This window comes from Physeter macrocephalus, chromosome 20 (genome assembly GCF_002837175.3).
Source record: "Physeter macrocephalus isolate SW-GA chromosome 20, ASM283717v5, whole genome shotgun sequence".
Taxonomy (NCBI): Eukaryota; Metazoa; Chordata; class Mammalia; order Artiodactyla; family Physeteridae; genus Physeter; species Physeter macrocephalus.
The window spans coordinates 23871945-23893179 of record NC_041233.1 but is presented as its reverse complement, the minus strand read 5'-3'; the positions used below and the strand labels follow the sequence as shown (position 1 = coordinate 23893179).

Genomic DNA, 21235 nt, shown 5'->3' with positions numbered 1-21235 from the left:
TTCAGGGCCAGGGAAGGAAGGAGGAGAAACTATTTGGGGGGAAAAACATCTCTCCGCAATGTCCATATACTTTATATTTGATCCCTTCAAGCTGCCTCTTATCCTGGTTTGGCTCAGAGCCCAGAAGGGAGGCTCCTTCAATAATTCTGAGCTTAGAACATCTGCCTTTCCCTAAAAATAAGTAAATAAATACAAATCTGTAAATACTTACTTTCCAGCCAGAGCAAAAATACTGTGACAGTACTGCCTAGTGGTCTGTAAAGATCACCTCTGATGCGTTATACCAGCCTAAGGGTCTAACATTTCCAGGTCTTGAGGAGCCTGCTTCCTAAGTTACTTATTGTAAAAGTCAGGATTGTTGGCCTTTTTCTTAGGTGTACCCTGTCCGTGTCAGAGAAATGCTCTTTTGATGGAAAGTAGAGCACGGTGAATGAGGCTCAAAACAATCTGGTTCTTGCTTCCTTCTCCTGAGAGGTCGCACCCCTCCCCTGTTTACGTGCTCAGCTCCAGCCACACCAAATGGCTTGGAGTTCCATGAATGTGGCCCTGCCTATGCGCTGTACTTGGAATGGTTCTCTGGCTTATTCCCCTCTAACCCCAATTGAGCAGTCATGCTCAGGCCCAGGCTCACCTTCTCTAGGAAAGTTTCCTTGTTATCTCCCCTTCTTTCCCACCTCCAAGACTTCTTGGCTTCCACAGCACCCCATATAGACCGGAGTCATGGAGTTATGGTGCTGTGTAGATTCCATATGTCTGTTTACTTGTCTGCTTTTTCATTGGTCCAAGTGGTTTCCAAACCTGGCTGCAGGAGGGTCACACGAGACCCCCAGTCATAGACCTATTGGACCCCAGGAATGAGGCCAGGGAGTATTTTTATTAAGCTTGGTTCTGAGGCACAGCTAGGTTTGGGAACTATTGCTCCATCTTTGTATTTCTATTGCCTACATATTACCAGAGACATAGTAGGCCCTCAAGAAATGTCTGACCCTTCTAATTTCTCTCTGGTAACCTCTTCTTGCTTTCACTTCCTTCCCTTGCTAGCCCTAGACCAACAATTTGCTTACCCCCTTGCCCTTACCGTGTAAAACTGTAACCACCAACTATTCATTTTTTCCGTTCCTACTGCCAGGCTGCTAGGAGCTGCTGGTATACTTCCCCAACAATTGGTGCCATTGCAAATTCAGGGACTCAAACTGGAAATGGCCCCTGAATGTGCTTGGCAACCCTCTGACCCTGGTCAGCTCCCTCCCATTCTTCAGAGGGACCATTCCCAAGCCCACTGTCCCTGCTTTGTCCTGCCCCTGCCGCAGGCCATACACCAATTTGCCTCCTCCATCACAGAGAACATAGAAGCCATCTGATGGGAACTCACTTAACGTCCCGCCACCTCACCTACACATCTACCTGCGTCAGCACTATCCTTTTGCCCTCCTTCCCTCTAAGGGTAATCACTCCACCTGGGCTCTGGATTCCATCCCTTCCACTTCCTCAGGGACCTTACACCCTCAATTATGCCCTCTTTCTCTTTGACCTATCCCCAGAACAAACGTCTTGACTATGTGTCCTCCTTTAACCATCACCCTCTTTGTCCCCCATTTTTGCCTCTGCTTCCCACTGAGCTTCTTAAAGATGTTGCCTAGATTTGGCCCCATATTTTCACCTTCCACTCACTCTCCCAGCCATAGCAGCCTGGCTCTGCCCCCACTGTACCACTAAGGTGGCTGCTCTTGAGACACGGTCACCAACAAGTTCCTTGGTAAAATCCGAAGGCCTTCTCCACCCCTGTCAGTTCATTGCTTGGCTATACCAGATACTGGTATTTGCAGCAGGCTCCTTCTTCTTTTTTCAAAAAATTTATTTATTTACTTATTTGCTTATTTATTTATTTATGGCTGCATCAGGTCCTAGTTGCTGCACGCGGGCCTTCTCCAGTTGCAGCGAGTGGGGGCCACTCCTCGCTGCAGTGCATAGGCCGCTCATTGCAGTGGCCTCTCCTGTTGTGGAGCACAGGCCCTAGGTGCGTGGGCTTCAGTAGCTGTGGCTCGCGGGCTCCAGAGCACAGGCTCAGTAGCTGTGGCGCACAGGCTTAGCTGCTCCACGGCATGTGGCATCTTCCGGACCGGGGCCCGAACCCGTGTCCCCTGCACTGGCAGGCAGATTCTTAACCACTGTGCCACCAGGGAAGTCCAGCAGCCTCCTTCTTAAAACATCCTTTCTCCTGGTTTCCCTGATACCACATTCCTCACTTTCTGGCTGTCTCTGGTGACTTCCTGCCAGTTGCTTTCCTGGGCTCCTCCCCCTCCTCTTCCTGTCCCTTAGATCAGGGGTCCCCAACCCCTGGGCCACTGTGCCGGTCCGTGGCCTGTTAGGACAACAGCAGGAGGTGAGTGGCGGGCAAACAAGCGAAGCTTCATCTCCTGCTCCCCATCACTCGCATTACCACCTGAAACATCCCCTCCCACGCCATCCGTGGAAAAATTGTCTTCCACGAAACCGGTCCTTGGTGCCAAAAAGGTTGGGGACCGCTGCCTTAGATGCCAGGGTTCCAATTCTCTTCTCACTCCATGGGCTCTCTCCCTGGGCAATACCATCCATGCCCACCTTTGGTTGCATGTCTCTAGGTGGCCGAGTCCCAAATCTAACTCTAGCCCAGCTCAGTCTCCTGAACTATATGTAGACCATAGAGTCACCTGCCTACTGGACATCTCCTTGAGCCTGCTCCTCTCCCTGTACTCCTGTCTCAGTGAATAGAATCCAGTCCGTCAGCTACTGACACAAGAAACCCGGGTGTCCTCCCTGAGTTCTCCAAGTTTGACCAGTCACCAAGTCCCATATATGCTACTTCTTGAGTAACTCTCAGATAAAATCTATCATCTTGTCCTTATACTCTATGAATCAGCCATAACAAAGCACCTGCAGCCCCACAGAAGCACGATGTCCTTCCTCACTCTTGAGCCTTTGCATATTTTGTTCCTTCCATCTAGAAAGTCCTTCCTTCCCACCCCACCTACTTGTTCTTCAGGTCTCAGCCTAAACACCATGCTCCTAGGAAGTCTTCTCTGACCCCTGCTCAGCTGGATTAGCTGTCTCTGATTTCACAGCATTTCATGCTTTCTGTTATCAGTTTTTTACACTGAAAATTACTCTTTTGTCTTTCTTAATATATTTATAAACTTGAGGCTGATGACTGTGTTTTGTTTGACAGCATATCCTCAGCATTTAGCAGATGCTAAACACATAGTAAGTGCTCAATAAATGTCTGTTAAATGAGTAAAAGACATTTGGAAATAGACATCCTCTCTGTTGTTGATGGTAATAAACTATATTGTTTCATTACCTCCCCTAAAGAGCTTATATTATAAAAATGAAGTAAGCGGATTCTGGATAAACAGTTCCTCTAGGGAGACTAGACAGGCTGCAGAAATTAAAGTATCTGGAGAGGTGGAGACCAACTCATGGATGCCGACATGTGGAACTACCATCGGGCCCATGTGCAGGAGCCTATGAAAAGGGCAGCGGGTCACCAGCATCATTGGCCCAGGCTCCTCTCATGGCTGTTCTGGACACAGTTTCCATTTGTTCCACAGCTTCCGCCTGTCAGTACAGCATTACAGAGAACTCTGGGCTGAGCTCTGGCTTATTGTCTTGCTCTGCCCACCACATATCTCAATTACGTGAGGCTTTTCTCCACTATGGATGCTGCACTGTAAGTAGCTAGCACAGCTTCTAAAACAGGGTAAACATGCAACACATTCATACATTCATTCACTCAGTAAATACCTGTAGCACACCTACTATGTGCCAGGTAGTGTTCTGGGTACTGAATATACAGCAATGAATGACACAGACAGGGTCCCAACGTCCTATTTGTCAACCAGGGGGATGAACCAGATGGTCTCTAAGGTCTCTTCTATTCAGCTCTAAAATTCTCAGACTCCCTCTTTGACCAGATGCAAACTAACAAGGCAGCTGGTGGCGAGCATCCTGCTCCCACCTCCTTCTCCCACTCTTCTTCACCCTTGGTGCCATCTCCATCCCAGACTCAGCTCTGGGAAACAGGAGATCTGGTATCATCTGTACTCTGCCTGCAACCCCAAACTTTCCCATGTATCTGTAAGTTAAGCCTTTTATCTCTTTTGTGGAAAGGATCTGTCTTGGTTGGAACTTTGGGCAATTACAAGGAGGCCAGGCAAGATATTTTAGGCAAAGGTATGTGCTTTGGCAAAAGGAGAGGGAGAGGCAGAATGGCCTTCTCCTGCAAGTGTAGTATCTCTTGGGTTTGCCTGAAAGGGAACCACATCCTTGGGCAGGTTCCTCCTCTTTGTTGTGGATGATAGGCATCTCCTGGTCCTATCTCCTTTCTTCTACCTTTGGTTTGGCCTTAAGGTCCAAAGTTTCTACCACTTCAGTGTCTGGTGTTCTGATCAGGAACAAGAGATTCAAGGCCTCCCAACCATTTGGGGGAAGGGAAACCACAGGCTGCAAAGCAAATGGACAGAGCAGAGAGGTCCTAGGGTCAGGAACGTGATTTAGAGTTCCAGACCACTGTCATTCCAGGTCAGTATCAGCCATGTGATGGCACTAATAACTAACACATTAAAGCTTATCAGTGAAAACTCAGGACTTTAATGCTGATCCTGGATAAAGTCAGAAAGTAAGATTTTTGACTACATAAAAGTAAAGCCAGCTTTATTTTTTAAAAAATATTTATTTATTTATTTATTTGGCTGTGCTGGGTCTTAGTTGCGGCACGTGAGATCTTTAGTTGCAGCATGCAGGATCTAGTTCCCTGACCAGGGGTCAAACCTGGGCCCCCCGCATTGGGAGCGTGGAGTCTTAACCACTGGACCACCAGGGAAATCCCCAAACCAGCTTTATTTAAGTTTACTATTTATGTCTCATTACCATGACATAAAACACTTATATGGAATTATGTATCAAACCGACATGAACAATTCTTTATTAACAGCAAGTTCTGCCTTCAGATTTTCTAGTATATGATGAACTAGAAGGCACGAAGATTTGAAAGGCCTATACTATTAACTATAATTTGGATAATAATCTTGGTACTTTACCTCTCTGTGCTGGTTTCTTCATCTGTAAACTACCTGCCTCATTTATCTCACAGCGTTGATGAGGGACTGAAGACACGACATATGTGAAAATGCTTTGGAAGCTGCAAAGTGTTTTGTGCACTGAGGCACCGTTACCATCCGCTTTCTTAGGATGGCTGTGCAGTCCTGGTTGTTAGCTGCCATCTGCCCTCTTGCCTTCCTCCTTGCTCACTTAGGTAGGTACCCCTTAAGCATCTAACTACATTTCATCATACTGAATCTTAAAAGGTTATGTAGATACTAACATATAGCTAATTCCTATCTGTTTTTTTTTTTTTTATAAGTTTATTTACTTTTATTTTTGGCTGTGTTTTGTCTTCGCTGCTGCGTGCGGACTTTCTCTAGTTGCAGTGAGTGGGGTCTACTCTTTGTTGTGGTGCGCAGGCTTCTCATTGCGGTGGCTTCTCTTGTTGCAGAGCACAGGCTCTAGGTGCCTGGGCTTCAGTAGTTGTGGCTCGCGGGCTCTAGAGCACAGGCTCAGTAGTTGTGGCACATGGGCTTAGTTGCTCTGCAGCATATGGGATCTTCCTGGACCAGGGCTCGAACCCGTGTCCCCTGCATTGGCAAGTGGATTCTGCGCCACCAGGGAAGCCCGGCCTTCACTGTACTTAAGACTCTTTATCAACAAGCACTGGGAGGAAGAAGGGAGGGTAGTGACAAGGCTTATTTCCTCCAGGTAGTTAATTCATTTTATCATTAAAAAGAAAAAAGGTTTTAGGGTTTTCCTTTGTACAAGGCCCTGGGTTGGGTTCAACGGGATGCCGCATGATACAACTAAAATAATCTTAGCTTTGGAGTCTGGCAGACTTTGAGTTCAAATCCAGACTTGGCCATTTACTTAGCTATGCAGCCTTGGCATCTAGTAATGCCTGCTTTGTGCTTCAAGTTCCTCTTCTGTATTAGGGGGTGTTACGCATCTTACAGCATTACTGAAAGGATTATGATTAATGCCTGTGAGTGGCTGGCACATAATGAGTGCAGAGGGGATGAAAGATGAGCAACAACAGGTCCATTTTCAAGCCCAAAACATGGTAACAGGAGTTGTGGATGAGACATAATGACCAACAGAAAGGTGCAGAAAGGGAGGGGCCATCCTCAAATAGTGAGGGTCTCGTTCCTGGCAGCACTCACGTAGAAGCTGAATCATTACTGGGAAAGGTGCTTCAGAAAGTATTTCTGCTCAACTCTAGGATCTCTTCCATTTCTAAGGTCATAAAAGGAAATGTCCAACTTAAAGAGAAAAAAATTCTTTTTTTAAAAAAATGAACTTTGCTAATGTAATTGTATATCTGGGAGAAATTAAGGAAAGCTATGAAGCTATAAAATTCCTAAACAATATAAATGTATTTATTTATTATTTTTGTTTATTTATTTATTAGTTTTGGCTGTGTTGGGTCTTCGTTGCTGTGCGCGGGCTTTCTCTAGTTGACGCGAGCAGGGGCTACTCTTCGTTGCGGTGCGCGGGCTTCTCACTGCGGTAGCTTCTCTTGTTGCAGAGCACGGGCTGTAGAGTGTGCAGGCTTCAGTAGATGTGGCACGTGGGCTCAGTAGTTGTGGCTTGCGGGCTCTAGATTGCAGGCTCAGTAGTTGTGGCGCACGGGCTTAGTTGCTCCGCAGCATGTGGGATCTTCCCAGACCAGGGCTTGAACCCGTGTCCCCTGCATTGGCAGGCAGATTCTTAACCACTGTGCCACCAGGGAAGCCCGAGAAAAAAATTCTATAAGTTCAAATACCAAAGGGTAACGATGAGGTAATACAGCATCTGTGCTGTGCAGTTACATAAATCAAATGAGAGAAAGTTAGTGACTGCTTCTGAACTGTCACTGAAAATATGATTTAAAGGTTTATTGCAGACTAGGTATTTAAAATTTTTCCTTTGGTAATCATAAAGATGGTTGATGCCAAAAAGGACAATGTTAGGAAACTCAACGGCTTTCAAATATGGAACTAGTTTAGGTTAAGAAGTATTAATATGGAAATAGGTGAGTTTGAGGACTGGTAATTTTTGTGTTTGGATGTGCTTCAGAGACAAGGTTAGTGCGCTGAATTGTCAATCAACTGCAATCTATTCCAAGTGCCAAGATTTTCTTCTGTCTGGGCTATGTGGCCATGAGCAGGTCTTTAACTTCCCTGTGCTCAGATTCCTTTTCGACTCAATGAGATCACCACCTGCCTGTTATATACTATGTGTTAAAACATTCTGAACTCCTGAGATTAAGGCCAATTGCTACTGAGATCTTATTTATTCATAATTAACCAACTCTAAGCAGGTCAGATACAAGTTACTAATGAGGAGAAAGGCAAATGCTGTCTGAGGCAAAATTTGCATACAATTTAATAAATTATTCTCCTAACTGTGCAGTGTGGACCCTGGGGTCCCATGAGGGAAAACAAAAGACACCTCTTAGCTTTCTAGGTTTTTCCTTTTCATGGTAAAAAACCTACTCAGATATTGATAAAGACAAATATCCCTGAGAGAAAGCAAATCTACCATTTGCTTACGAGAAATGGTTTTTAGATTCCCTTCTTATAAAAAGTAATTTGACCTCTCCCCTATCCCAAATCCCTGAGGCTTTGAAAGGATAAAGAAAACAATTTGGAGCTCTTTCAAAGGATTTATTTGCTACAGAATTGCCTGAGCCCACCAACAAAATGAACTCAGGATTTCTGTGTTTAAAAGGATTTTGCTCACTGCTTTATTTTTACCAGAACTTCAACATTCAAAAAGCAATTCTTTTTGCCAGCATTTGGCATGCCTAGAGGAGGTTAGAAAAAGATAGAATCTATAGAATTAGATGTCTAAAAATAGAAAAAAAAATCCCAAACATTAAAAAATTCCTAATTTGGACAGGTCCTGAGTTGAAATCACATTAATCTGCAAAAACAACGGTTTTAGGTTAGAAATACTGTATTTTATAACTCCAGATCCTGACCTCGGACTTGACTGGTGAGGATTCTAGGAACTGCATGAATTGACAGGAGGGATGCCATTCTGTTGGCCAATTCTGGCATGTGTCCTGGCTTGTGTAGTTTTATAAATCTCTCTTAAACCCAAACCTCCTTTGTGGAGCACAGGCTCCGGACACGCAGGCTCAGCGGCCGTGGCTCACGGGCCTAGCCGCTCCGCGGCATGTGGGATCTTCCCAGACCGGGGCACGAACCCATGTTCCCTGCATCGTCAGGTGGACTCTCAACCACTGCGCCACCAGGGAAGCCCTCAATACTTTTTTAAACAAATAAACAAAAAATTTCCTTGTAAGATCACACATTTAAGTATTTGTTGCTTGTGGACAGATACAGAGAAACCAAGTATGGATGTGAATTAACAATTCAGTGATGGAGCTGTGAATCTCTGGATGGCTACGTAAGCTGTAAGAAAAGTTCCTCACTGGACCTGCACTTGCTGTGCCCCATAGGTGACTGTCCAGGCAAGGTCAACCTGAAGAGGGTGTGAACCCCAGCAGTTGCTCGATGGGTTTAAATCGCCACTCATCTGCCTCCAGCTCTTCTACCAGACCAGCTAGTTTTTCCATCCGAGCAACTTGCTGATCTGTAAAGAATCAAGGAGATAATATACCAACCACCAACATGATGACTGATTTTAAAAGGATTTCCCCCTCAAGATTCTAGTAATGGGGTCTTACCCTATGTTGGTCAGAAGACTTAATCTTAAAAAAAAAAAGAAAAAAAAGTAGTACTTATCCTCCATTCCATTTGTGTACTAAATTTGTGATTTGTATACTGAAAACCTCCTAGGGTTACAGGCAATTGCAGCTTTCCCCCCCAACATTATGCTCTCTATGGAGAAATGGTCTGGTTTGGTGGGGGAACAGAGTTACCTGATGCATAAATGAAGGCCTGGTGAGGGATGATGGAACAGAAAAGGTGCTACCAGGATCTTAAGAGTCCAGTTAGACCAAGAGGTATTACATAAATACCCAAAGATGCAGATAATGATGGTAGCCAATGGAGGACAACAGTAAAAGAAGGTTTCAGAAAGGAGAGGAAAAAGCAATTCAAGCGGAGTAGGAAGCATTAACTCCCCTAGAAAACTAACCCCTTTGACTTCAACTTTAAGCCTCAATGTGGACATTATGTTCTGGATTAAGACCGTAGAATGTTCTTGTCTGCAGGTAATTTGGAAAGTCCACTTAAACAGCCTTGCTGAGTTTTTGTTACAGAGCACTCTGACCTTTCTAAGTCCCCCTCTCCCACCCCCCAATAAATTTATTCTCATAGTTAAGTACACAACACTCTTGTGCTTACCATGTTTCACCTGTTTAAGCGTAGATGCCACTTGATAGCTGAAAACGGATTCACAGAGGAATCTCTCAGAGCCATCTTCTAACATCTCTCCAGCTCCTTTGGGGTAGGTGAAAAGGTCTTTCCGTGGTGGGGCAAGGTCTGAGCCACTGAAACCAGATCCAGTGACAGGACTTCCACTGACCCCACCGGCTGAGGATGATGATGAAGAGTTAAGCGTAGATGCCACTTGATAGCTGAAAACGGATTCACAGAGGAATCTCTCAGAACCATCTACAAAGAGAAGAGGAAAAGTTTTAATCTGCTCTAATCCATTTTAACCTAATGGTGCCTGATAAACCTAGTAAACATGTCCATTCTTTTCCCTGCTTTTACATTCGGGGTCTAGTTTTCAGTGTTTACAAAGAGGGCTTCTGTTTCACTTAGAATTAACATTGTTGTGTTATAAAAGCTACTGCTTCTATACCTAGAATATTAAAATAGTCTCTCCACTTGCTAAAAGAGTTTAAAAATAGTGTTAAAAAAACAAAAACAAGAAACCCCAGTTTGATGTCCTGGTCAACATTTCCCCCATCCTAACCTTACAATTTCTTAATGTTCTCCTATTGTGTATGTCAAGCAAACACTGACAGCGGACACATTTGGCCATGTGGCTCCCGTGCTTTCAAAATACAAAGGTACACCAAAACTCTTAATCATTTTCATTCTAAAAAGTAAAGCTGAGGAAAAATAGCTATTGTTGATATTTTATATTTCAAATTACATCACTATGGCCATCACAAAACACTGCTGGGAAGCTTCATTCTGTAAATGCCAACTGTAACCTTGATTTTCCAACTGAATCAAAACACTGCAATTTGCATGGCCATAAGGGTATGGTGCAACTTCAGAACCTAGCATTGTACTGGTGCCAAGAATTGGCTACAAGAAGGTAGCTAACTCAGTCACCCCAGTTTTTGAAAGATGATTGTGAAACATAAGCTAGTTCATGTTTTTCCTTGTCAGGCAAGGGCTGATACAGCAAAACATACCCCCAAAGACAAAGAACTCATGTAGGAAAATGTGACTTTTAAAGGGGTAGCTGAAACCATTCGGTGAAGGGATCTTATTGCAAAAATCCTAAAACAAATGGAGGGAGGGGACACAGCTGTCTTCTTTCAGGCGGTAGTTCATGCCAGCACTACTGGGTGTCACACATTCACTCATCAATCATGGGTTGGTGCGTCAGCCAGGTATTAAGTGACAACGAGATAGGACTAACACATCCTGGCTTCATGCTGAGTTTCACACAAGGCAGACCTTCTTTCAGAAGCTCATGGTAAAAAAAATAAGAAAAACTATAGATACTGTATCCAAATAGCTTGAATATACAACCAAGAGGGCTTCTAATATTATCTTCAAAACTGATGCAAAAATAATATATATAATTATTTCCATACATATGTATGAAAATATGTATTGATATATACATATCGTATAATATTTCAAAATATAATAATTTCTTTCATATAGTGATGTAGACTTTGGGGAGAGTGTTATTCTTTAAATCCAACCTCTTTTCTAAATACTGTGCTACATGGGATAGGGTCCTATTCCCTCCTTCCGCCCCCATTCCTCTGGCTGAATGTAAGTCATTTGTGAGCATATCATCTAAATTGAGCAAAAAAATTTTTATTTTCAATTAACTAAATATTATACTGGCTGTCCAGTTTAAAGATCTAGGTAAGCTAATGATATTACTGAGTGTTTTAGATAAGGGCAATGGCCAGAAAATAACTATGAATCCCACTATGGGAGGAGGGACTGTGTGAACATTTGACACTAATGATGCAATTTATTATGTCTCTTTTGTGTAAATATGCCAGCATTCATACCCTTGCTTAAAGGATCAAATTATAATTTGTTTTATTTTAGGGAGAGCAAAGCATAGAGAATTAGAGCTCACTTCTCAGGTGGTCTGATCCTGAACTTTAGGATCTCACACAAGGCAGCAGGGATTCTGGCTGTTAGGACGAGGCCAAGATTTGTTTGGAAGCTCTTGCAAGTGCTACCTCCCGCTTACATTTAATCACAGGTGTTATTAGGATAAATGCTTGTTATAACATTTGCATATTTCCCTTGGTAATGAACTTCAAAGTAAAAGGATGTAAGCTAATCTTTCAAAAAGGCACCTGCATATCACTTTTCCACTCTATATGTCTATGGAACACACTTTTGCTGATTTGCAGCTCTGTATTAACCACAAAGTCTACTGCTTCTTAGCCACATCCTATTTGATGTGATATCTGTACCAATCTAAAGCCTGGAACTTCTCCAGAGGAGTCAGCCTGGCGCAATCTGTCTTCCATTTAGAAATTGTAATCAAACCCTTTGTAACACACCAAGTAGCAATACATCAGCTTTCCTCTTAAGGGACAAGTAAAGGTTATAAATGGTGAAAAGTTCAGTGAATTGTCCAAATCTAACACCATTGCCAACTCCAATAAATAGGATGCTAACAAATCCATTTAAAAGAATATTACCTCACAGCAGGAAAACAGACAATGGCAGATAATTTATGCTTCAGTGGCCTACAATGTCACTAAAATTCAGCCACTTCTGGGCTGGAAGGCAGTCTCTAATTTGCTTACTAATAACTGGGTGAGGACAATCCTAGCCAAGGGCAGGGGAATGCTGAAAAGTCCTGTACAGTATACTGCTTATGTGAGATGTCTGTTATCAGAGAGCAGGTACACAAAAAAGTTAATTCACAAGGTTAAGTACAGGTTATTTGGGTTTATTATCCTAGACTTAGGAGGACAAGATCAGATTAACCTGTTAAGATTATAGACAGCATTCAACCTTGATTCCTAATTGCTTTTGTTCCTTACTCTGAAGAGGCAACTATTCCTTCTCTATTTTCATACAGGCATATCTCAGAGATATTGTGGGCTCGGTTCCAGACAACTGCAATAAAGCAAGTCACACTAATTTTTTGGTTTCCCATTGCATAGAAAAGTTATGTTTATACCATACTGTAGTCTATTAAGTGTGCAATAGCATTGTCTAAAAAAACAGTGTATGTACCTTAATTAAAAAATATTTTATTGCTAAAAAATGCTAACCATCATTGAGCCTTCAGTGAACTGTAATATTTCTGCTGATGGGGGGTTTGAAATATTGTGAGAATTACCAAAATGTGACACAGAGACACGAAGTAAATGCTGTTGAAAAAATGGCGCCAACAGACTTGTTCAAGGCAAGGTTGCCACAAACCTTCAATTTGTAAAAAAAAAAAAAACACAGTTTCTGCGAAGCCCAACAAAACAAGCTTTGCCTGTATTCGATTAAACTACCGTAAGAAAAATGGTCAGGTTCATGTGTGTTAGATTACTTGCATAATAATATCACCTATAAACATGGTAGATGATGCTTTCAAACTAGCATTCTTATTAACTCACATTTAAGGGTACTCTTTTCAATTTAACATTCTTCATTTGACCAGGATAGTTCAAGGACTACCATCTCTAAGTTTTCATAGTCTGTCCTTCAATGTAAGCAGCTTTAAAATGTAGGTGAAGCTTTAAACCCGAGGAAGAGAATCAAAACTGTGCACTGTGAATTTAAACTTAATTTAAATTCATTCTACAATAGAAAGGCAACACAGTCCCCCATGAAGCATAATGGGATGGAATAGAAGTGGATAGAACTATAACTTGTTAGAATATCAACATTTAGAGTAATTTTAGAAGCCTTTCTTTAGTGTCTCCAAGTAATCTGGTGTACACTGACAAAGAATGCTGATAGCTTTGAGACCAAGGAGGTACCTGTATTAAATTCCTCCTGTAGCTAGAATTTAAATGACTTCAGTCTTAGGGTCCATTGTTAAACGATGATTCCTCTTCTGCTGCTACAAAACTCATTAAGCAATTTAAGTTCCTCCAACTTCTGGTTTGTTTTGTGGGAAGCTTCCTTAATACCAGGTCTCTGCTGCATATAACTGAAGTCATAATTTATTTTTAGTGCCCAATATGGTAAACAAGGCACCAAATATTCGCTATCTCCAGACTCAGTGATGCTAGCTTGAGTATTCAGTTAACACAATTGAAGAAAACAAAAGGGCAAAGACAGAAGTACACACACCTCAGATGTATCACTGCCTGTCTACTAATCATGACTTGAACCAATTCTAAAAAGCCTTATGGTTCCAGTCTTCCCATGTTTTCCTGTCACAAATGATTCTTCTGTTTGTCCTGGCTTAATCCAAACCTCTGCTTTTTATTATACCTGATATAAATGCATAAAGATTACCCCAAAAAGCCAACTCTTAACTACAGTTTGTACCTTTCTCAGACATTTCCAGATTTTTAAATATACTTACTGTAATTTGCAATATTTAAAGCAAAAAAGATCAATATATAATTAAGCACAGATGTGCTAGAATCAAGTAGATTTTGAATCCTTGATAGGTTCTTTGCTAATTTTTTTCAAGGTATGATGAATAGTTTAACAGTTAAGGACCATTTTCATGAGAATCCCCCGGATGTCGGTCAAAATGGAGATTCCTGTGCTGTAACCTACACTAATTTGGAATCTCTAAGGTGAGCCAGAAAGGTACACTTTATTATTATTATTTTTTTTTGCGGTACGCGGGCCTCTCACTGTTGTGGCCTCTCCCGTTGCAGAGCACAGGCTCCGGACGCGCAGGCTCAGCGGCCATGGCTCACGGGCCCAGCCGCTCCGCAGCATGTGGGATCTTCCCGGACCGGGGCACGAACCCGTGTCCCCTGCATCGGCAGGCGGACTCTCAACCACTGCGCCACCAGGGAAATCCAAGAAAGGTACACTTTAAATAAGCTCTTCCGGTGATTTTTATGCTCCCTATTAAGAATTTATTGGTCCAGATCCTAAAATGACATGAATCTGATAAATTCTAGGTACCAACGCTGTTTCATGCTTACAGCCTGTGCCCCGATCTTGGCCAGCCAGTTTGCAAACGTGTGCTGAATAAGATGGGGGATGATTTGATGCAAATCCAGCTCCAGTGCTAGAAAAACCACACAACACTGTCCTGCAGTGGACCAGGAGAGTCATCTTCACATACAAGAGTAGTAAATTGGTTTTTATTTCCTCTCAGAATCTCTTAATCTATCTGTCGATGAATTATATTAGAAAAAAAATATATCAAACCTACCAACCATAGGGAAGCAGACTGGTGCCAAGATAAAGCAAACTGGAGCAGGAGGTCAACAGAATTCCTGGTTCCAGTGCTGACTTTGTCCTTTCACATGGTCAAATTACTTTATCTTTTCTGGGTCTAAATAACTCTAGATGACCTCCTTGATTTCCAAAGTCTTTTTCAGCTCCAAAATTCTGATTCTAGAGAAAGATTTATGTTTTAAAGATATTATTTTGAAATGAGGACAAGAAATGAAATGTGGAGCTGAAATCAGGGCAAACTTGTCTCTAATCCACTTAATAGCTTCTGTACAATTAATATTCATAGCAGGTCTGAATCCAATTATTCAGCAAAAAGCAGCATGAGATCACCTTCTAACATCTCTCCAGCTCCTTTGGGGTAGGTGAAAAGGGCTTTCCGTGGTGGGGCAAGGTCTGAGACACTGAAACCAGATCCAGTGACAGAACTTCCACTGACCCCACCGGCTGAGGAGGATGATGAAGAGGCAGCCATTTCCTCTCTAGTAGAATTCTCACTGCACCACAGAGAAAGAAAAACAGCAATTGGCAAGTTTATGGAAGTGAGATTGACAACATTTCATTCTAGCTGCCATAAAAGCCAGCATACAGTTTAGTCAAGAATTAGCTCCAAATTTTTCTACCCTCTGTACTCCACGATCTTTTATTGATGCCTCAGGCCAAACTGTCACTCAGGATTTTAAGTGAAAATACATTTATTCTTAGTTTTTCTACTCTAAACACTACTTCCTACCATTAGCAAACTGTTTATGTCACTTGGGATTGACTGTGGGTGATTTATGGGTTATGAAGCGGTGATATGGCAGTACCAAGGTAGCAATTTAACTGAGGAAATGAATTATATGAAGATAAAACAATCATGCCTCATAGGATAGTTTGTCTTGCACACATCCTGACCCAGCCACACCAAGAAATTCACTTATAAAATTTTCCAAATAAAATTCCAGAATAACAGTGTGTTCTGTTCCCAAGGAAGGGGAATTGGTTAGGAAATACATATTGGCCCTTTCATTAAAAAAAACCCCCCAAAACCAAAAAAACCCCACAACTTTTTCATTCAAATGTAATACCCAAATTGATCACTTGGTGGCGTCCCAAAACTGGAACAAAATATTAATAGTTCAGGAATGATCTTAGAATTCAAGGCCTATTAGGAATTAGAGGAATGGTGAGTGATTAGTATTACGTCACATCAAAAAATCAAAAAGTCCAAATGTAAAAGAGAAAAATCTGTATCAAATACACGACTCCTTAAAAAAGTTCAAAACAGAAGCTTATACTACACATTTACAAAGACTCTAAAAAGTTTATGTTTTCTAAAAAGAATAATGTAGTCTTCCCGCAAACTCAAAACTACTATCATTCAATACAAAAAACAGGGCTTCCCTGGTGGCACAGTGGTTAAGAATCCACCTGCCAATGCAGGGGACATGACTTTGAGCCCTGGTCCAGGAAGATACCACATGCCACGGAGTAAGTAAGCCCGTGCGCCACAACTACTGAGCCTGCGCTCTAGAGCCCTTGAGCCACAACTACTGAGCCCGCGTGCCACAACTACTGAAGCCCACGTGCCTAGAGTCCATGCTCCGCAACAAGAGAAGCCACCGTGGTGAGAAGCCCACTCCACCCGACTAGAGGAAGCCTGCGTGCAGCAACGAAGACCCAGCGCAGCCAAAAATTAAATAAATAAATTTAATTTTTTAAAAAGGTACAGGAATTAGAAGATATAAAAAAAAAAATACACAAAACAGCCAGGGTTGAAAAGTGGAGTGCAGAATTAGCACTAACTTTAACATAAATAAGCAGTTTTCTGCTGAGGTGGAAAGATACACCTAAGTAATTTCTAGCTTTAAAGATTTAGGTTAAATTTTGCATGCTACCAGCAGGTGGTAACAGGAGTTAAAGTGAAACCAACAATAAACACTAGTTTGTAACTTCTCTATGAAGGCAGGCATTCTGATCACCAGAACCAAACATTATGCTTGGCCTATACTAAGTAGCTGCTGATTTAAATAAATGTTTGCTAAATGAGTTAAACATTTCACAGGAATCACAAGATTCCTTAAAGGTCATCTAATCCGATTCCCCCATTTTACAGATGACAAAACAAAACTGAGGTGTAGGGACTTTAAGCTTATTTGCCGTGCCATTTTTTAAGCAATGGCTTTATTGGCATGTCATGTGCTATGTGAGAGGTAAAATAGCATACTGGTTAAGAGCTCAGACTCTGAAGCCTCTTGGCCTAGGTTCATGTCCTGGTTTTTTTACTTAACTTGCTGTATGACTTTGGACAAATCACTTAACCTCTCTGCTTCTCAGTTGCCTCATCTCTAAAATGGGGATAATGACAGTACCTACACCAGAGGTGTCAGGAAGGTTAATAGAACTAAAGCATTTGGAACAGTTATAGGCACAGTAAATACTTAATATTAGCTACCCAAAATCACTGATGGATATTTACTCCTGAATCTTTTTTTTTCCTCTGCAGATCCCAGTTTTTCATACTTATGTTTCAACAGACTTACTCGTGGGAAAAGTCCTAATTCTTTCCATTTGACATAGAGTGTCAATGTCAAATGACTCCTAGAGGAGAAAGGGCCTGCTCAGGAAGAGGGAAAATGCACTCCACACTTTCATTTTAAGGTTCAAGATCTTAGGAAGAACCCCCTTCTTAGGAAAAGGGGAAAGAGTTGTCTTTCTACCCTCAAAGCCTAGCACAGAACCTGGATCACAATGTTTCCTGAATGAATGATGAACAAATAACAGAACACAGAGCTAGCAGCTCAGCAAAGGTTATGCAGGGGATAGAGAAGCTTGGTGTCATGAGGGTTGGTCCATTACCGTTTTCTTTTTCTTCCTTATTCTGCACATCTATTTACACAACTGTTTCTCCCATTAGGCTGCTAAGCCTAAGGTAGGTGCTCAGTAAAATTTTGTTGAATGTTTAAATACTGATGATGAAGTATCTGACCCTATCAAGGAAGTGAGAACTATTGACAGTAGAGATTCTTATAGGAGAGCAATGCTATTTGGGGAGACACAGCATGGTTGTGTTCACAGTGATAAGATGATCAACACATTTACTACATGTATGATAGGGATGACCTCGTATTCATAAACTACTTTCCTTCCTAGCAGATACAAGCTTATGTTCTTAAAAAGAATCCTTCCTTTTGAAAAAGTCTCCGTATCAAAAAGACGCTGAAGGAAGTACCCTGGTACAATGGCAAATTATTACAAGCAATCATTAAACTCCATCATCAAGAAATCATTCCAAAGAGCTGGATTACCATTCAAAAAGATGCTGCAGCTAAAAACAGGTCGGGTGGAAAGAAAGGGGCAGAAGAGTGGAGGGGTCAGAATGCCAGCTGTTCCCAAGCTAACGCCAAACCTCACCCCCTACCCCGGTCCCCAGGGGGCGACATCGGCGCCGCCCCACTGCGCAGGCGCCACCCTTCGGTCCGCATGCGCACTAGTCTGGTGCGGCCTGAGGAAATTTCCTCTTACACGCCCTCTGCGGCAGGCTCCTGTCTCTCCACCTACTTTCTCCATTTTACTAGTCCCTGCAGGTAGGATCCCAGGGATCAATTCCCTTTCCACCAAGCTCCCGAGGGTCCCTGAGCCCTCGACCACTTACCTCTACGGCTTTGGCACGTTCCTCTACAGCCCCGCCCCCAAAGCCAACCGGAGCTGCCGCGTTTACTGCGACGAGGGCGGCGGCGTGCGCGAGGCCGCGGCGTGCGCGAGGCCGCGGCGTGCGCGAGGCCGCGGCGTGCGCGAGGCCGCGGCGTGCGCGAGGCCGCGGCGTGCGCGAGGCCGCGGCGTGCGCGAGGCCGCGGCGTGCGCGAGGCCGTGGAGTGCTGGGCCTGGTCGCGGCGTGCGCGAGGCCGCGGCGTGCGCGAGGCCGCGGCGTGCGCGAGGCCGCGGCGTGCGCGAGGCCGCGGCGTGCGCGAGGCCGCGGCGTGCGCGAGGCCGCGGCGTGCGCGAGGCCGCGGCGTGCGCGAGGCCGCGGCGTGCGCGAGGCCGTGCAGTGGTGGGCGTGGTCGGGGCGGAGAGGCGCTGGGAACGCGTTCTCGAAGAGGCCTTCCGGGTCTTTTCGCGTGCTGTGCCTACGGAGGTTTTCCTACCGCAGCGGAGCCAGTTTCTCTTCGCTCGCTTTGACGTACTCGTTTTATTTTGCTCGCTTTTATGATTCAGGGTTTCATCTTCCCCCACGACATTGCAGGCCTTCTCCTTTCCTCTCTCTCTCTCTTTCTCTCTCCAAACCATCGCGAAGCAGGGTGAAATTGCTTATTTTTCCCTTCATTCCTAATGAGCAGTCTTGTAGCCCAGGGCCGTATAGGAAAGGCAGATGAAGGGTTTCCTGTCTCAGAGGCAACCCTGTTTCCCCCCAGAGCTTAGTCTGAGGCCCGACCTTAACATTAAAGTCTGCTTTTGTGGAGAGTTTTTTTGTGTGTGTGAGAGGTCCTGGGAAATTGGGCACTAGGGTATAATGTCGTTAAACTATTGCTAATTATGCCCCCTCTTCCGACATTCAAGTCTGTTTACCTTTTATATTGTTATTTCTCACAACACGAAATCTCCTCTTGGTTCTGTAAGCAAATTACCAATTAAATTACCAATTAAAGTGACTTACTGTCTGAAGTTGGATTGAGCATTAGTGTATTTAGTAAGGATTGATTTTTGGGGGGGAACTCTTTTAAGTTATTTTGGACTTCAAGACCATCTAACATACGTGGTAGGAACACTGGTTAAACATAACCACAGCTAACCTGTAAGGAATTTTTGTTTCCTAAATTACTGATTCATTAAATGGTGACTGGAAACTTGGCTTCTCTGTGAGTGATGTACAGTTTTTGAGCAGTGACCTACAGAAATCGGATTCCTCCCCTCAGCAATGTGTTGGTTTAGAGAACCATGTTGGTTAAGTCATATTTTAACTTTGTTTTGATAGGCAAATGGATCTAATTGTTGGGTATATATTTCTAGCATCTCTAAAAGAATTTAGGGTTTTTTTTGTCCTCCCTTTGAGGATAAGTGTTTTAAATATCACTAATTCTCTTAAAGGTCGTGCTGAATAGTGAGGGTAAGACACTTTGCAAATGTTTAGATAAGCACAGAAGGTTGCATTTTACTCCCTTTAGGTTAAAGTAATGAAGAGATCTCTATTCTCTCTTTCAAAGTCATGGATGGGCTCAGTATCTTTTAATCATTTTTTGGGGAATGCTGAATAGCTTACAAATTACTATCTAGAGTGTGCCAGGAGTGGAGTAGTGTAGTGGAAAATGCAGCAATTGATTTAAAACAGCTTCTAGATAGGGGAAATCTAGTGGAAACAGTGCTGCTTTTGCTTAGGATGTACTGTGAACTGATGCCCAATTATGTCCTTTTAGGCCTACATAAAGATCCACATAATAGAGGTAGGGTTTTATTTATGATTGAAACAAAAGGTAAGGTGATCGTTTATTTTTCAGTATTCCACAGGACTGTTGTTTGGAGAAAGTATCATGGAAGTTCTGCGTCCACAGCTTATAAGAATTGGTGGACGGATTTACAGGAAGAATCCCATCCAAGAGCAGACTTATCAACATGAAGATGAAGATGATGACTGTTATCAAGGTAATCCTGGTTATCTTTGGTCAGATTAGAAGTAAAATATTCTCCGTATTGTAGAAGCAATTCTTTGTTTCAGTGTATTTCTGTGTGAGCGCTGAAATTTGAGATGTTTGGCTTCTCATAGCTCCCTTTGTGTTGATGTCTAAGGGGACAGATGAGTGAGTTTGATGAGGTGTTCTCAGTTCATACATGAGGTTGTGTCTCATCTTTGTGCAGAGGCTTAAATGTAATATGGGGTAATTTTAGTTAACTATTAATATTAACCATTAATCTATGGCAAAATGAAGTTCTTTTATCTGTAAAGCTATGAAGTAATTTCTATAAATTATTGAAATAAATGAACATGTGCCCAGTGTTAGCTGTTGTTATTATTATTGTTGTGTTGTAATTTTTCATTTCTTCTTTGCAGTCATATACAGGCAGTTTCAAATACACAACCAACATTATAACTATTTAAAATAGGGATAATTTTTAAGAAATAAACTAAACCGTTGAGATGGGCAGTATTTTCAGGCTGAATAACTTGGACTTGGGTTTAAATGCACAAATAGGGCCTTTCAGGTTCTCTGCTTCCTTTTCCTTTTGGTTTGTAAGCTTTTCCATTAGGCCCTAAGCCTTGGGGAATAGTCTACCCCTTGGTCCTCCCCACTGTTTCCCTTTTGCCTTGGGGCCTTGAGCTCCTTTATTTCACCCTCCTCCTTTCTCTTTGTCTTGGCTGTATGGAGTAAGTTCTCCAGAATCACTCCTACCTCATTCACTGAAGTGATTTTGTGTTTTAATACTAAAAACCACTGAGTTGTACATTTTAAGAGGATGAATTTTATGTTACATGAAAAACATCTCCAAAAGAAAAAACAGTACAAAAAATTTTACTGTCTTAGCTTTCTGGGAGAAAACAGTTAAATAGTGGTATGTAAATACTCCTTTTCCACGGTTCCAAGATTGGAAGATTTAAAATAGTCATGTGTTTTTTATTCTTTATTTTTCTTCTAAGAGCAGGTCAGAAGGAATATCAGAGCAGTGTTCTGTAGTGTAAAGTGTATGGC

At 42.7% G+C, this 21235-nt stretch overlaps 2 protein-coding genes across 3 annotated transcripts in view; one reads left to right on the top strand and one right to left on the bottom strand.

Moving 5' to 3' along the window:
• Positions 1-7715: 7715 nt before the first annotated feature.
• ANAPC16 (anaphase promoting complex subunit 16) lies at positions 7716-18339 on the bottom strand. The gene is made up of 4 exons (XM_007104468.4): positions 18211-18339; positions 14907-15070; positions 9381-9650; positions 7716-8664 (listed from the first exon to the last, which is right to left on the bottom strand). The coding sequence occupies exons 2-4, from the start codon at positions 15046-15048 to the stop codon at positions 8549-8551; spliced, it is 528 nt and encodes a 175-aa protein (XP_007104530.2). The 5' UTR covers positions 15049-15070; positions 18211-18339; the 3' UTR covers positions 7716-8548.
• ASCC1 (activating signal cointegrator 1 complex subunit 1) overlaps positions 17938-21235 on the top strand; it is a 102285-nt gene continuing 98987 nt past the window's right edge. Inside the window, exons 1-2 of one of the 2 annotated variants that reach the window (XM_007104464.4) lie at positions 17938-18142; positions 20048-20192. In XM_007104464.4, the coding sequence (XP_007104526.1) occupies positions 20081-20192 (112 nt within the window). In that variant the 5' untranslated portion in view covers positions 17938-18142; positions 20048-20080. Of the gene's footprint in view, positions 18143-18645; positions 18736-20047; positions 20193-21235 lie in introns of those variants that run through there. The other variant, XM_007104467.4, reaches the window with a different exon arrangement.